Below are 18,581 nucleotides of genomic sequence, written 5' to 3' on the forward strand. Positions count from 1 at the left end.
AACGTCATGACATCTGCTGATAAAAGTATTTTCGATTGATTTAACGATTTAATATAATTATTCGAATTGCAAATAAACCAGATACGTACGTAGCATTCAACCGTAGCATTCAACCGATCTTGACCAGTCGAATTTATTAAAGTGCTCTTATATATTTTAGAGTGCTACAACGTTCGGCATCAGCTCTGGATAAAGGTGTTGCTGAAGTAATTTTAATTAATTTTGCCACTTCGGAAAAGGTACCAATTTATTGTTTTGTGTAAATCGGGAAAAGGCGTTGGTGTTGGGTTTATAACTAAAAGATTAATTTTCATACATAACGTTTAATTCGGATATCAACTTGTCTTTATTAGCATTGGATAATTTTTTTAAATTTTTTTATGTGTTCTCTAAAAAATCGTTGTCTATTAAAATTGATTTTCTTAGGGCTTACTGTATACAATTATTTAAATATTATAAAGCTGCTGAATCTGTCACAAAATTCACTAATTATTTTATCGCAGACATTTTTAGAATATTCAAGTCTTTTGGGTTACCATTTAAATAAATATGCATTGCAAATTAAAAATGTATTAATACAGCAAACATGTAATCTGTCTATTAAGCAAATACCATGCAGTTTATTAAAAATGTTTCCAAATATTTTTCTGCAATTTTCGCCAGAGTAGCAAAAGTTGATATATTGGATTTCGGTAATCAAATAGTTGAATTAGCTCTATATCATGTTTTTATAATTCCTATGATTATTCTGACAGAAATTATCAAAATTATAAAAATTATGATTAAACAGAATTAAACATTTCATAATTTAGGGAAATATTTTTTTTATAATTATGTATATCTTTAGAAAATGGTCAGAATTTAAATCAACTTTTTTATTAACAGCCTGTTCATAAGTAATTATATTATTCAGAGTCAGAGTAAATATCAAATGGATAGAATAAAAATACCATACGGTCAGAATAAAAATATAGGACGATCAGAATTAAATTAAGACAATTATATTGTACAGGGTCACAATAAATATCAAATGCTTATAATAAAAATAGCATACGGTCAGAATACAAATATAAGACGGTCATGTGACGGTCATATTATAACATTTATAAATGTAAATGGGCAATAAATTATTTATTTTAGATATATCTTATAAAATATTTAGGTTCACACCCAAATTGTTGGACTGGTTAGGTGCGAGATAATACGACCTTCAGTGTTTTCGAATTAGATGTTTTTCTCAAGGTCCATCAATAAACTTATTAATCGATTCCTCCATGGCTCCTTTAAGAGTAATGCTCTGATTGACCGTCACAACTCCGACACATTCATTGTCAGAATCTGTTTATATACATAGATTCGGGTATATTCTAGATAATATATTTTCAGATAACTTAACGATTTCATTTTTCGAAGCAAGTGAAAATATAGTAGATCTACTTGTAGTACCATTTCGTGGATTCTTAACGTATAATAATAAAGTTACTAATCCAACTTGTCTTCTCTCTTGAATTTATTTTTTTATATCATTAAATAATTTGGAACTGACCTCAATTCTTAAGCTTGTCAGTTGATCTGATTAAAATTCAAATAGGCCTTCACTCTTCAATAAATTTCCATCTGTCAGACGTTCTAGTCCCAACACTTTATGAAGATCCATGATGGTATTATTCATTCCACATTTGAGAAGCACTAATATAATTTAAAGTAAAAAATATACATTCTTTTAACGTTATGAACCTTTTCAATATGCTTTCTATTCATAACTTTGGAAGCTTGCCACCATTGCGAAACTTAGACCAACATTTAATAGAAATAGCGCGCTTACTATATATTTAAAAAAAAGTATTAACAATTAATTAGAGCCATTTTAACATATGCCTGCCCGGTGTGGAGTAGCACCAGTAATACTATTTTTTTCTAAATTATAAGTCATTCAAAATAAAGCTATAAAAATTATACGAATTACATATTTTTATATTAATCTTAAAAAAATGCATTTTAGTCTTCAAATACAAATAATTAAGGAATACTGCCATTTTCATATAAAAATATTATAAAAACATCTCGCAAAACCACACGAACCCACTAATCTTGTGTATCGATTACTATGATAAAAACGACCTTAAATTTAAATACAAGCACAAAATGCCAAACACATATTGCTTTAGAGTTTAGAGGCTATAGACAGCATATTAATGGTTCCAGTTCTCCAATGAAATGTACTCAAATATCACTAAATTTATTTAATTTGTTTTTCATTTTCTTTCGCTTAAATTGTAAAAGTTTTTTTTTATTTTTTCCTTAAATTAAAACCGCAAAAGTTGTATATGGTTATAAACCAGTAACGTGCATATTATATTTATTTAATTAGTATGTTTGTAATATTATTTATGCTATTGAAATTAACGTATTTTAAAAAAAATATTGTAATGATTGCAGCATGTCTTGTTTTCCCCGACATTTTTAAAAGTATTCGTCTTAAACTTTATCTAAAAATTAAATGAAATATTTTTATTAATGACATTTAAAGTTTAATATATAAAATAAAATTTACTTAGTCCAAAATACATTTATGGAAAGTATTGATAATTTGTTTTGTTTTAAAAAAATAGATTTACTAGTTCTAGAAGTATGATTGATAGATTGAAATGGTTGGATATTCAAGAAATATTGTCAATAAATGTTTTAGTGTTTATATATAAGCTAGAAAATAATATGTTACTAGAGTATTTTAATATGTGTTTTTTTTAAGGTTTGGTAACCCTAAGGGGTGTGGATTCGAAGCCAGTAAGACACAGGTGGAAACTAGTGAAAAAAATATTAGATTATATTACACATTGCGAGAGACTACGATGGGCGAGATTTTTTCTCCGAACAGCGGTGGAGAAGCTGGCGCAGGGATGTTGCTTGTGGAATATCCTTTGAGTTCAGGTTAGTGTGGTAGCGACAGTATTGCAGAGGTTGATTTCTCTCTATTGCGGTGCCCCGTATGTCGTATAGTGAGGTTTATCCAAATGACTGCCCTCTCCCCATTGGAGTCCAGGCTTAAGTATTCAGGGCTGCGAAGCTTGTTTACCAATCACAATCATGCATCATCCAGCCAATAATTACACTCGCTTCTTAGAACAACGAAATAAGCATACGTTTTTAGAAAGGGACATTTCCTTGATGGATATCTTCAAGGTTGAATTGCGTAACGGGAATATTGTGACCCTACGGTGATATTTGTCTTCCGTTGATATATTGTTTTCCGTGACCGTTTCGTAACAAAGAAATATTCATTCAATGCACTGAAAAATCCTTGTGTGTTATTTATGGAAAACCCTTCAGTTCTACTCATAACGAGAGCTTCGAATTTGAGTCGTAACATAACTAGTTAAATTCTAAGATTTTAACTTTTCCATACATTGATTGTCCTCAAAAATGTTGTACTCCTTGAACAAAAAAATTACAATACGACCTTTTTTGAGCTCCCGCAGCAATTTTTTTTCCTCTAAATATTTTCGGAGGTGGTCTTTGAATAACATTTTCGAAATGACCTCTTTTGGCTTCCGCGGCAATTTGTTTTCTTCAAACAAACATTTCTGTGATAGCTTTTTTTAGCATTATCAGAAATTTGTCCAACTCAAACAAAAATGATCCTGATCCTTACGCGAGAAGTGTATTAAAGACAAAATGCACAACAAATTAAAATATTTTCAAAACGAACCTAAATATATTATGACTATTAAAATATTTCATTTCTTTAATTTGGTTTCAAATCAAAATATTAATGGTTTAATTAAAATTTTGATATTAATTTCAATATTGAAAACTGGGTACCAAAAATTTTAAAATCGGTTTTTAAATTTTGCTAATTTAGTGGGAAAAAAAACAGTTTTACAAACCTGATTTGTAAAAACCGTCAAGCCCAAATGAATACTCTCTAATTTCGATTGTTTACGACGATGAAAAAAACGAATATCAAACCTTTGGTAGTCGTGACATACATAAATAAAATAAGAGTCAGTTTCTATCGATATATGTATTGTTTTATAAATTTTATTTTAAGTGCTAAACTAATTTTCATTACTGGCAACCCTATTTTGAAAAAATACTTTCATTGGTAACGCAATTCAAATAATATTGCGTATTTGATACAAACCGATATTTAACGAATAATTATAACTATTATCCTGACTTGAAGGTTATACTATAATATAGGCAACCGTGAGTCAAGATTCACAAAATCATGAAAATCGTGACATTCGACCGCAAAGGGTTAAAAGGTAACATACTGTCAAAAATAAGATGTCTTTCATTGATAGCTATTAGTATATTTTGCAAAACGCAAGGTTGAATGTGAGCGAAAAAATATTTTTAAGCCGGAAAAATACCTATAAAACCAGATTGTCAAGACCGACCGGTCTAACGAAATAAAATAGAATTGATCGTATTTTATACATTATTAGCAAATTTATTTAAATAACTTTTATGCTTCATTGGGCGACCATCTTGTTTTGAGTTTGACACTAAAGAAGATTCATCATTAGTCAGTGTTGCCAACGCTCGCGTTTTATATAGTAATAAAATATTATCACGTGCGTATTGAATTATTTAAACAATTGTTTAATTCTTTAATTACATACAATTATTCGCATTAACAGCTGTAGACGGTTGTTATAAGGAGAAGTTCGGCCTTGACATGATAGCCGATCCGCAATGGAGACTAGATATAGTAATATATAGAGAAAAATGTAAATTTTCTACTTGCGAAACGCTATACGATCATGACTATTATATATTTCGCAATAATTTTTTTATGGTAGTTTTGCACACATGGATAATTCAATAAGTGTTGGTCGACCTAGTAAAGTTTAATACCTTTAATCTGTTAAATACTTAAAAGTAACAAAAGTAAATTACTTAAAATCAGCGTCAATCAAACCTGTATTCATTAAAAATACATTGCGTACTAATTTTAATATGTCAATTACCATTAATGTTATTATAACACGTTTTTTAACATGTGTTTGTTGTTATGTCAACGAGCACCTAATTAAGCATTTATAAACAAAACATAAATTGCATTTTAAGTATATCATAAGTCACAAAGTAATATGTAATTGTGGTTATCTGAACTAACCGTTGTATGATTAACATTGTATCTTGATGCGTTTTTGTAATTATGTGTAGATCATTAAAAAAAACAACTCGATTTTGCTTTTATGTGTCAAGTATATGCAAATGAATTATTTTATGCGAAACGAAAAACGTTTCATGTGTTATTTCAGAAGTAAAATTCTAATTATTCCTTATTAAAATTGCAAAAAAACCTGTTTCTTACACAATAGCAAGAAGATGTTGTGTGATTAAAAAATCTCGAAGGAAAGCAAAATAAGTTGCAAAAAAGATTTCGACCAATTTTAATAAATTATAATATTATTTGCTTTTTATTCATATTACATTATTGCCATATACCTTCTTTATAAATTATTAAATATTTTATTTCTATTCATATTTTCTTTCTTTAATTTATTTTTTCAGTGGAATATGAATCTTTTTCATCGGGGAATCGTCTTTTTAATATTTCTATTTTATTAAGATTCACAGTATTTCATTATATGACACGTATTTTTTGGACAAATTCAAGTTTGCATTCCTGTTTAGAATTCATGTCAAAAGCAATAAAATCGTGTACGCTCGTTACCAAGCGTTCCCAATACTCTTATATTAGGAGTCTATATAATAATAAATTTTAAGCATAATGTTATATGAAAGTGCAGACAAACTATGGAGCCATATGCGAGACGTGATGTATGTCTGCACTTCTTCTGGTTATTTTCCCCTTAGAGTTAAGTGGGTTTAGTTTGTATTTTGGACTAGGACTAAACGTATAATTAGGTTAGGTTTGTGTTTTAAGAGCAAATGAACGTTTCGCAACTGTTAATTTGAGTTTCATAAATATTTTAGAACAACATATCAGTTTAATCATATTTTTGAAAAAACCCACTACATTTTTATTTTTGCGGATTGTCCTAGGAATATTAAAATACAAATTTACACCTCCATACAATATTCCCCTGGCAGTACTCGTTTTTTTATATTTAAGTATACTTAAATTATCCATTTTTGTAGTATTAAATCTATGTATATCTTTATTTCTTAACAATTACTTATTAAAATAACATTCATCTTCAATACTTCTTCAATATCCAACCATTCCAATCTTTCAATCATACTTCTAGTAAATCCATTTTTATTTAAAACTTACTCTCAATGTCTTATCTTGTATTTTTTTGCATCATAGTTTTATCTAATTTTATAAGCATATGTAATATTGCATAAAATTGAAGTGGGGCAATATAATACTATTTTAGATTATTTCTTTTGTATTTATACTTAACATATTTTTAATTTTAGATAATATACTATTATTTTTTATTATGTAATTACAATGTTTCCTAAATTATAATTTTTTTATTTATATTTTTTTGTATGTTCTTCTTCTTCCGCTTTTTTCATACTGAGAAATAAGTTGGCTTAATACATATAGTTTGGACTTTCCCTAGCTCTAAAACTATAATTAGTTTTAGAATCTTCATTCGGAAAGTAGGTTTGGGTTTCAACATCAAATGGACGTTTCGCAACTGTCAAATTGAGTTTTATAGACATTTTAATGCAGCATATAATTTCATCAGTTGAACTGTATTTTCGTTAGTAGAAATATATGAAAATTATGTTAATTAATATATTACTACATAAAGTTAAAATTACATAATTTTAGTTTCACTGATAAAAATATGTATCTACTGGTGGAAATTTATTTCGATTTGATTTTAATAAAATGACATATTTAAAAAAATATTTTGAGGATAGATTGAAGAATGTTTTTTATAGATTTTCTTTGAGGGAAAACCTAAAAATTTCTGGTTTTGAACCAGGGACGTCATTTCAGATTTTTCCAGGAGGGGGAAGTTGTCCAGTCAGTGGTTGTTTTTTATTATTTTAATTTCATTAAAATGATTAGTATTTCATCAAATGACTTATATTTTTCTGGAAAAATTAAGGGGGGAGGCAAATGCCCCAACCTGCCTCTCCCCTCCAAATTATGTCCCTGCTATGTTTATTTTAACATTTTTTATGTGCTAGTGTCTAAATGCTAGATTTATTTATTTTATATAGAAATAGATAGATTCTACGTAAGAGAAACAATAAAAAAAACAGCACGTGTTTATTCATTTTTAATCATTTTTTGTGCTTAAAATTAAGACTTTCCTGCATTCTTCAACTTAAATAATAAAAATGTAAATTTTACGGCAAAAAATAATGTTGTTATGTATATGGGCTTATGCAAAGGTCACTCAACTCGTAGTTTAGGTGACGAACTTAAGTTAAGTTGCTTAGACGGAATGACGTCTCTTTGTAACTTGGGTGAATAACACGTGTAAGTAAAAAAAAATGTGTTATTAAAATTGTGCGAATTCTGGGGTCAGTTTTGCCGTTCCAGACTTTGTTTATCTTTGTAAAAACTCATACACCCAGACAGAGCCTGCTTCGCGCACCACCAAAATTACATCGACAATTTTGCGCAGCCCTTAGAACCATTTGTGTAAAATCAGTTCTGTAGCTAGAGTAGTTTGTCTCCGGTGACCACAATTCTATTTGTCATCCCTCCCCCTATTTTAAACAAATTTACCATACGTCCAATATGTGAAAATTTCTTAAATGTTATTGACCAAAATTTTCACAACAGAAAAAATCGAATAAGTTGTTAAAAAATTTGAACACTAAATACAATACATATTTATGTTAAGGCAAATCATAAATTGAAAAACAATAAAAGCAAACGTAGGGAATTATATCAAAAATAGTTACTAGTGCTGGATCTTGCTTGGGTGAGTGTGTTTTAGCCAAATTTAAACTATGGTAATTACAGTTTACAAATAATACCATGTGATTCCTGGCCAAATCAAAGATATATTCTTTGAATATGGATTATTGTCAACTTCGTTTTGGCGCCCTTTCAATTTTACGCCCGAAAGTATATGCTTTCCTCTGCCCCCACCCCTACGCTACATCCCTGTGTAAAATAACAAGAGTCAGAACAACTTGAATGTGTCGTTTCTATGAATCATTCCTTAATGTTTGTCTTCGTTCCAATAAAGTAAGAAAATACACAAAAAATTATGGCCCATTAAGACACATATATTGTATCCTGTTTTGTCTTCTGATAGTCCATGTTTCGAAAATAATAGCTGTTTCAGTAGCTGGAACTAAATCTAATCTAAAATATTTAATAATTATAAATCTAAATTTAATCTTTTAAGAGATTAAAACTGAATTAGACCTTAAAAAAAATTGCTTCTAATAAGTCAGCTGTACGGATATTCTTAAATTGGCTTATTTTAAGCGTTTCAAAGTCCTGTTATTAATAGACGTTCAAGTAAAATTAAAATAAAATATATTATTTTTAGCTTTTTAGGATAAATCTTTAAATCATGTTAGTTTTAATCTAAATATTAATTTATTTAAATTAAATTAAGACCATCGTGACCTAGCAGGTCACCCCAATGCGTCACAATGGTCGAAAATAATACATTGTATTATTTCAAAACACAAAATAATAATATATTAAAATTAAATGATACGATGATATTAAAATATAATTAGATGATATATTGATTAAAAAAAATCGACACTTCGACATTGAAAAATTAATATGAATTAAAATTAATCATAATCATAAACTCTTAGCCAAAAGTAACAATTGAAAATAAAAAAATATGGGTCCATATGAGATTTGAACCCACGACCTTCATTTTTTAAGTAATTGCTCACACCGCTGCTCCATCATAGTGTTGCCCGTGAAGTTAAATAGGTTGAAGAAATTATTTAGACAGTATTGAAATTATAAAAATATATTCATAATTTGTGTTATAATTATTATTATAAAAAAATCGTAGAACTCGTTGCTTTCTTGCTTATGCTAAAAAACAACCTAATTGATTATAACACAGCGTGGTTCAATTATTCGCTATGCCACAGGTGCTCATTTGCATTTTATGTGTTGAACTCCAAGGCGTCCTTAACATTGAATACCGAAAAATAATTGGTTGATGAATGAATCGAGCGGTTTAAAGTCAGTATCAAAGCGTTGCGACTCGCGATTGGTCGTCTTACGCTGGAAAAATCGAATTGTATAAAAGTTGTACATTGACGTGCTACAAATGGAGGTGAGCTAGTGGACATTTTAAAATATAAGAATTTCCGTTATTTTTTAAATAGTGTAGTTTTTCAAAATGGTCGGTCGGGTCACTCGAATTGAAATTTGGCTATTGGTTCTTTTCAGGGGTGAAAAATAAAGAACGCACAAAAATAAACAAGCAATGTAATTGAAAGTGATAATAAACAAAGTTTAATATATATATATAATTGCGATTTTTTTATAATAATACGTTTCTAAATTATAATGTGTTTTGATGAATTGAACATGAAAGATTTTGAAGCGCGACGCCTTGTTTTGACAACGTAAAAATTTGGGCTTAAGGCTGAAATAAATGATCATAAACAATAATAAAATCTTTATTGATAAAATATTTTTTTTAATGAATAATTATATTAATATTATTTTTTTTAAGCAAATTAAATACATACGTCATACTAAATTGTTTATATTATCTAAATAAACAAATTATTTAAATGCCCTTCATTAATATTTCTAATATAAATTAATGTTTTCAAGGCTTAAATTTTTTCAATATATATATATGAGGGCAATTAAAAATTGCTTGAAATAATACAACGTAGCAAATAAACATTTAAGGCTATCCAACATGCTGTTCCTGTTACCCTTGACTTTATAAATTAAGAAAACAAGTTTCGAGTCTACTTTTTAAAAATAAGCAATTCGCTTCACTTTTATGTTTATGAAATTACAGATGTACAAATGTACATCTGTAGTTCATTAAATCTGCATAAAATATAACGAAAATGTTACAGGAACATTTAAAATATGGTTATTTAAAATCGAAAGTAACTTATGTCCAATAATTGACGGTACGGTCAAGGCCGTCTTAAAAAAATGGTCGACATATCATATTATATGTAGTATAATATTAAATTTCCATAGTCAAAACAAACTGCGCATTAACGATACCTATGCGATGATTAATCGTTTTAATTTAATTTAATAAAATTTTGCCTTAAAGATGTTGTGGTGTATTCTTAAAAATACGTAACCATAAATTTACTGCCTATTTGCGACCCTGACTAAAAAATTACAAATATGTATATATTTTGCCAATGTTAAAATGAAATCTATAAACCGGTTTATGATTATTATTAGTTAATAATCATTACACTACACATTAGATTACTATGCGTGATCGGCGTGTCTTAGATATGACTATAATACTTATTTATTATTCCTAATTATATCGTGATGTAAACTTACGTGATTTAGCAGAAGAAGCACGAAGAACAACTCTTAGATGCAATGATGGAGGCTCCGGACGAAGAAGGAAAACCGTGCATACCAGAATTTTACAAAGGGAAGACTATTTTAATCACTGGAGGCACTGGTAAAAATATTTTCATTGTTTATTTTAATACGAGTGATCATAAAATAAACTTATTTATACATTAGATCCTGTTTATAAATCGCATCTCATTATAAATGACATAAAGCTATGTAAATTATGTTGAATATTATATAGCAGCAAATGTCAAACCTAGATTCAACGCTTTTAAGTTTAATCAAGTGAGATCTTATACGTTCTCACGATTTGGAGAGACAGGAGCCTGCAGTGACCTTATGGCACGTCTGCCGCCGGAACCCTTTATCATGGTCATTGCGACCAATGAACCTTATCGGTATGTGTTGCACTGAAGGTTCTGCAACACTATCATTTGTCATGATCAAGGCTTAGCCGTTTACGTCCTGCTTGATTGATTTTGATATATGTTGTGATACTATATGTCTTTTAAAACTTTTTGTAGCACATACATGTCAATAAAATTAGGATGAGGTACCTTAATTTTTGGATTTTGTGGTCCACTAAATATCTAGAATGTTGTAAATTTATTTAAAATTAATTTTAAAAAATCCTACACCTTGGATGTTAAAATTTGTAATAGTTTGGTTATAAACTGATAATTTCCTTAAAGTAAATGTCATAGGTTAAATATTCGCATTCGAAGATATTTTTTATTTAAATAAAACTGTGAGATTCAATTCGCTGCGCAGTGACGATATATTTGTTGCCAAATGTATTCTATGGATTGCCTTATTACTATCATTCTAAATTTACCCGCGGAGAAGGGGGGGGGAAATAAAACTATAATTCTAACTAAATTCATTATTTTTTACGAAAATCTAACTATTTTATGATATTTATACGGTTTAGGTATTACGCTAATCATAAAAATTCATTCACAAATATAAAAAAATACATTTTATAAATTACATTCTTATCTAAATTGCTTATGACATTTGCATAAACAGATTTTCTTATTCAATAGATTTAATCACACGAGCTACATTATTATTTCTCGAAATTTCAATTTGTATTAACCTCATTTCTTCTCCCCTTTTTACCAAAAAATCGTAGCTATTTTTTGTAAATGGTATGATTGAAAATTAAAATAAAAACGAAAGGGTCAGTAACTCTTGAAATATTATATTGATTTCTAACATGATCATTTTTTTAACATTTTATGCGGTTGCTACAATATAATAATATTATTTTTCGGAATTTATTATTATTCCTTTTCCGCGAACCACCAATTACGCATTTCCGCGTTGATAATGGATAAAACGAATAAAATGTGTTAGGTCTAAGCCTAAAACAGATGGAAGTTATATGAATTTAGAGTTATCTAATTTTTACTATTTTGTCATCCTACGGATACAAATTGCTAAAAATAATGCATCGAATTTATACCAAATTTAACTTATCTACAGTACATTTTAGACTGTTATTATATATACAATAGATCACACGCACCTTAATAAGTTATTTTGCAAAATATATTTCGTGATCAACATGTTTCGGACTAATGTTCGTGTTATTGCACGTTTTCAGATGCTCTAGAGACGGACCTTTATATCCGTATTTTGCAGTTATGAAATAAATTGTTTTTGATCTAAGATATAATTTATTTTGTAAGTGTCTTTTCTATTCATCAACAATTTCACATTTTTATTTAAATGAAATGAGCTAATTTTATTTAGGTAACACATATTGCATTATGGGTTTTGATTTTTTAGAATGTGAAATTTTTCGGCATTCTTTTATGTTCAGTGGTAGTAAATTATTGATTTTAGATTAACTTTAATACTAAAAAAACGCCTTATGGTATTTTTTCGGTTATTAACAAACACTGCAATTTTTCTCGTTGCGTGGCTAATTTTTTTTTCAGGTAAGCAGTTGTGGACAAAAATATCTTTATTAGTTATTTGTTATTTTATTAGTTATTTTTGCTTACAAAAAACAAGAGTAAATAAAAAACTAAAAAAACTCCACTGCGTAGCATAATCATATATAATGTGCTTCTTTTTAATAATATTATATACAAAATAAAAATAAACGTTAGTAGTTGTTTTATGATTGTGATATATTTTTTAAGGTTTAAACCGGTATTATTATAAATAGTATTAATTATTTATAAATATTTATGAATTTTTTCTTTCAAAATGTAGCAGAAAAAATATTTTTTTTCACTTTTACTTTTTTAAATGTATGTATACAATCATTATAACTATTGCCAAACAAGATATAATAATTCAAAGTACAAATTCAACTTATTAGCTTTAATTTTTTATTATTTGATTCAATTTTTGTATAAGATATACAATTGTAAATGTTTATTTTAATTTGCAAGTCATAGTCAAATTCAATGAGTCAATATTAAATTCTAATTATATAAATATATTTAATAATGACATGATACATTAGCTGGGAATATATGATTTTAATAGTAATACTTATAGATTACATAATACAATAAAGAATGCATATATTTTATTCCTCTGGCAGTTTATGCATACCGATGAGCACAAGGTCTTCAACTTAACTATATTAGATAAATTATTGTAATTCACTACAAAGTGGGAATTGTGATAACCATATTATACTTAGCATGCAGTTAGTGAGTCATTTTAAACAATAATTAGATAATAATTGTTTATTAGACAATTTAATATGAAGATAGTATGATTTATTTAGAATTTTTGTTAGTGTAAATTTTCTAAATTATTGTAAAATATTTCTGTTCCAATTTTTTAAAATCAAAATACAAAAGGTGTTACTCTTATTGCATAAATTGACATAGGGCAAACACCGGCAAGTGTAATATTGTACAATCGAACTGTCGAAAATAAAAATATTAAACAATGCAAGGAAACCATGTAATCAAGTCAACAAACTTGAATTGAAATTCAATATATTTTCGGGTTTAATACCAAATTCACGACTGATTTAATTTCACAGGTCAGATTTTTTAACCCAAAACTTAATATTGTTAAACTATTCCAGCATTTTACGCAGGCTTTTAAGGAGTTTTATGTGAAATTTGCTTCCAAACCATTTTGTTTAATTTAGTTATAGATACTACAGAGGGTCGATTTGCTTGTATATTTATGTATAGATTTGATATATTATTCGTTTTCTTTTCAGGATTCATGGGTAAGGTACTCATTGAGAAACTTCTCTGGTCCTGTCCTGATCTCAAGACCATCTACATTTTGCTACGTCCAAAGAAAGGCAAAGCATCTCATGAAAGATTGATTGATATTGAAAATTCACTAGTACAAACCAAATTATTATAATAATCAATTTACAAATATAATTAAGTTTTATCATTTGTTTTATAGCTATTTGAAAGATTGAGGACAAGAGACTCTAAAGTGTTTTATGAAAAAGTTAAAGTCATCAACGGAGACATCACACAACTGGGCTTAGGATTATCACCGGAAGATAGACAGATTCTCATAAATGAAGTTTCAATAATATTCCATGCTGCTGCCAGTGTCAGGTATTGTTACATTCATATTATCCATTATATTTAATATTAGGCTACACTTAATCACATTGAGATGCTAAGTAACTATTATGATATTAACTCACATATCATGCAATACAGAAATTATTAACAATATACAAGGTTATGGATGCTTATTTGCTTATGAAATATAATATTCGAACTGTATTTTGCTTTAGATGTACATTTTGTACAATAAGCACATTTACGTTGATTCGAAATCATTGTGATCGCTTTATAGAACACAAGATTTGACGTACTTTTTCTTTGTACAGTGGTTATAAATCGTTGGTTTTAAAACTCAAAAATGTTTAAAAAGTATTGGATTGCATTCCATGTGATGGGCGGATGGTAATAAACAGAAACGTCTTTGAGGGGGAAGGGGGCAGGTAGGGGAATTTCCTTTTGCTCGGTGCATGTACGCAAGTTTTGCCGCCTTTTAGCAAAGCGGTGTTCGCGTACACGCATGACATGCAAATCAAGCGTTAACTGTTCCAAATGAGAAACTCATTTTAAAATGTGTTAAAATAAGAAATTCACTGATGCGTAAAAGATCTGAAATTTTACTTACAATTTTAAATGAGTGATATGTTCATTTAAATGTAGCATTTCCAGTTTTTCAATGCTCATTAGAATATCACTTTCTGATTCAGATTTGACGATCCATTAAAAGAAGCAGTTTTATTGAATACGAGAGGATCAAGAGAACTTATGATGTTGGCAAAAGAAATAAAGAATTTAGAGGTATGATCAATTTAAATTTTATCATTATAAAGTTACTTTAATTTTTACTATATGTTTTTATTTTTATGTTTAGATATTACTCCACACTTCAACCACATACTGCAACACTGATAAAAATCCCGTTTATGAAAAGCTATATCCACCACATGGTGATTGGAAAGATATTATTGAAATAGCTGAAAAAATGGATGAAACTCATTTAAAGATATTGACACCAAAGTATTAAATTTATTATTAATTGTATTACATAAATTACAAAGATATGACATTTACTTTATAAATCCATAGATTACTTACAACGCTTCCAAATACATACGTTTTCAGTAAAAGTTTAGCTGAACATGTTGTGAATGACCTACGAGGGGATTTACCGTGCATTATTTTCAGACCTTCAATCGGTTTGTATTCCGTCTTTATAATTTTATAGTTGTTACAGAATAAGCTATAATCTATACTATTTTACAGTTGTATCTTCATTAAGTGAACCGATGCCGGGATGGATCGAAAACTTTAACGGACCAGTCGGACTGCTTGTGGCGTGCGGAAAGGGAATTATGAGATCCATGTGCTCGGTGTCAAATATTAGAGCTGATTATATGGCTGTAGATATTGCCATTAAAGGAATGATTGTGGCTGCTTGGAAACATGGAACTGAAAAGTATTTATTTAAATTATAAATATAGGTTAACTATATAATCAAGTAACTAATGCATCTTATCGTTCAAAGGGTAAAAAAAGAAAATCCGATACCCGTTTACAATTGCAGTTCTTCGCTAGTTACAGATGTAACTTTCAACGATATCATAAACATTGGTATGAATATGGTAAAGACTGTGCCTTTTAACGATGTTGTGTGGGTGCCGGGTGGAGGATTTACAGAATTAAAAATAATTCACTTCATCAAGGTATTTTTATTCAATATGATTGAAAATATGATCAACTTTTAATGTGCTCTTGTGTTTTCAGATTGTACTATTCCATTTATTGCCAGCTTTAGTGCTCGATACACTTTTAAGGTTCCTCGGAAAGAAACCAATGTAAGTTTACCTATTAATTAATTAACCTTTCAAACAAGGCAATTTCTACAAAAATGAACAATCTTAGTTTTACACTACATTAATTTTTCACAATTTTAATTTATATGTGCATCTGAATCAGATGTCTGTTTGATAAAATAACCTTTTGTGGTAGGCTCTTGTCTTTCTGAACTCATTACAGTTATTTAGATCATAATTGCTCTCTCCGTCGAGAGTTTATTAAATAAGTACACATAGTAAACATGAAATTATCTTTGTAGTTGTTCTAGAAATTGAAGAAGACTTTTTGTTTTGTCAGAATGCACAAAGGTGAAGATATATATTTAATACTACTGATTGTTATTTCAAAGAAAAGTCTTGTCTGTTATATAAAGTTAGCTCCAAACATATGTCGGAGTCGCTGCTGCCTTCAGCATCTACACATATTCTTTGGTTAATTTTATTAGGCCAATTCTCAAAGATTTGTGAGAAGAAATTATAATCTTTCCAACTGCTTTAAGTTACAAAACTGTAATTGCATTAGGCGTCTGCATATTTATCAGATATTTTCCTATAAATAAACATTATAAATTTGGTACAGAATATTTTTTCAATGTCGCAGACAAAATTTTATAGGTCATATATTGAAAATGGACAATATTCTCTATTACCTCCTGTGAGACTTTCGAGAAGTATTAGGTTGCTAGGATAATAATTGTGATTTATTATAGTCCGTTACTATTATACAAATATTTCTCACTCACAGACACAAAATCCACTTGTATACTTTTTAGTGGAATTAATCTTAAGTGGAGTATAACTAGACGGTTGCTGAACAACGAGAGTACAATAAGCGAGGCGGAATCGTCGACGCCTCTCTGCGGCGTACTTTGCTGACGTCGTGCAGGGCACAGCCTTGTAGCAGAAAACGCGCAATTTCCAATTTTTTCTGTCTTAGCTGACAGAATGGGTTCCTGATCTCATTTGAGAACAGATTCCAGTATTAGCTGAAAAACAGTTTGTCCCTTACTGGTGCTAATCCAATGATTCTTCGAAATCCCAGTTGTTGTGGCGAGACTTTCAGAACCAAAGAGAGGATAACCCCATTCTCCATTCTAGATTTAGACCATCACCCAACTCTTTAATTGTGTAGTCGCGCATTGCCGTGCAAGAGAATCGAACTTTTTCGATTGTCTAGTGCGGGTCTGCCGTCGCAGCTGTTGGTGGGTTTTGTCGATTTCTTGACAATAACTCTCTTTTATAATAGCTTTGCCAGGATTGAAAAAAGATAGTGTACCTGTAAACTGAATGCAGTACCAGATTTAAATTGCACTTGAAAAAAATGTTTCCTACTTCACTTCTCAGAAGTCAAAAATTCACGTCAAAGGCAATAAAATCTTGTTGGCGCTGTCGCAGCAGGAACGCTCGTTACCGAGCACTCCTGCTGCAACGGCGACAGCACGATTTTATTGCTTTTGACGTGAATTTTTGACTTCTGAGAAGGGATAATTGTTTTTTGCGCTCTCCTATTAGTTAAAATTCGGTTTAGATATACTTCATTCGATTCTCAGTTATTGTAAGCTGTAATATTGTTACAAAAAATCTTAATATGGACCCTAGATAGCTGAGCGTTTCCATTGTGACGGCTTTTAGCATGGATTCTAAGCACGGACGTCATTTAGAAGGGGCAGGTAGGGGAATTTGCCCTCCACCTGCCATTTAATTGAAAACTATTAATCTTAATGAAATCGAAATATTAAAAATACGGCCATAGACTGGGCAACTTTTACCCCCCTGGTAAAAGCTGAAATGACGTCCCTGTCACAAATGTATTAAAACTCTGACCTCCAAGTCATTTAAAACAAGCAACACTTGCATAATTTTAAAAGTCGATTCAGGAGAACGTGGTCTTTATAATTTAAATGGTTTACCGTAGCACAAACTAACTCTCAATGTTGGTAGTCCCAGTATGCTGCTAACGTCATCACAATAAATATGTTTAATGTGACTATCAATCAAGACAAAATTTCATTTATAATTTCAGATTAGTAAAAGTGCAACGTAAAATTTACATCGCTAGTCAAGCTCTTAACTATTACATTACTAACGAGTGGCTGTTCAAAAACAACCGTTTCATGGAACTGAAGAAGCAAATATTACCACAAGATATAGAAGCGTTTAGATACGATTTTGAAGACATAGACGTGTTTGACTTCCTACAAGGATGCATTATCGGAGCTAGAAGATATCTTTTGAACGAACCCGACGATACTTTGCCACAAGCTAAAGCGCATTACAATAGGTAATCTAATTTAAATTTGAGGTTATGTGCACTTTGACTTTGTATATAATTTTTTATTTTTATTTTTCAGGATGTACATTTTAGATTTGATTGTTAAAACAATCTTTTGGGCGCTTGTCATTTACGCTATGTATAAATCTGCATTTATCAGGAGTGCTTTGAATGAGGCATATTATGTCATAGGTGGTACTGGAATTAACTAAAACTTGTTATTAAATTTTTTAATCAATTAATTCAGATATGCAGTTTTATTGTATTTATAATTCTTATAACCAAAGTGATGTGATTCATTAAAAACATTTTGTAAACTTGATAGAATTTTCTTTATTCATTATATTGAAAAATTACATTTGATATATATATATATATATATATATATATATATATATATATATATATATATATATATATATATATATATATATATATATATATATATATTATATGTACGTAAATAAGAAATTCATGTATGCCTTTAGTAAAATTTGGCTAAATAT

General features: G+C 29.2%; 1 protein-coding gene and 1 long non-coding RNA gene across 3 annotated transcripts; both read left to right on the plus strand.

The window, feature by feature from the left end:
- Positions 1–2,931, plus strand: LOC148229112 (uncharacterized). The gene is made up of 3 exons (XR_015811522.1): positions 1–85; positions 161–239; positions 2,753–2,931. It is a non-coding gene; the product is annotated as an uncharacterized LOC148229112 (long non-coding RNA).
- A 6,193-nt stretch (positions 2,932–9,124) lies between these two features.
- LOC148229113 (putative fatty acyl-CoA reductase CG5065) lies at positions 9,125–18,392 on the plus strand. Of its 2 annotated transcripts, none has more exons than XM_088198903.1 (12): positions 9,125–9,215; positions 10,445–10,562; positions 13,659–13,789; positions 13,856–14,016; positions 14,676–14,766; positions 14,840–14,985; positions 15,055–15,164; positions 15,232–15,424; positions 15,494–15,671; positions 15,733–15,803; positions 17,827–18,084; positions 18,155–18,392. In XM_088198903.1, exons 1-12 carry the CDS (start codon positions 9,210–9,212, stop codon positions 18,285–18,287), a joined length of 1,596 nt encoding a protein of 531 aa, XP_088055029.1. In that variant the 5' UTR covers positions 9,125–9,209; the 3' UTR covers positions 18,288–18,392. The 2 variants fall into 2 exon arrangements, with proteins under 2 accessions (XP_088055029.1, XP_088055030.1); XM_088198904.1 differs by having other exon boundaries at positions 10,448–10,562.
- Positions 18,393–18,581: the final 189 nt, after the last annotated feature.

The sequence above is a fragment of the Plectrocnemia conspersa genome, unplaced genomic scaffold, assembly GCF_051122295.1.
Source record: "Plectrocnemia conspersa isolate PC_06_02 unplaced genomic scaffold, ASM5112229v1 ptg000011l, whole genome shotgun sequence".
NCBI classification, from domain to species: Eukaryota; Metazoa; Arthropoda; class Insecta; order Trichoptera; family Polycentropodidae; genus Plectrocnemia; species Plectrocnemia conspersa.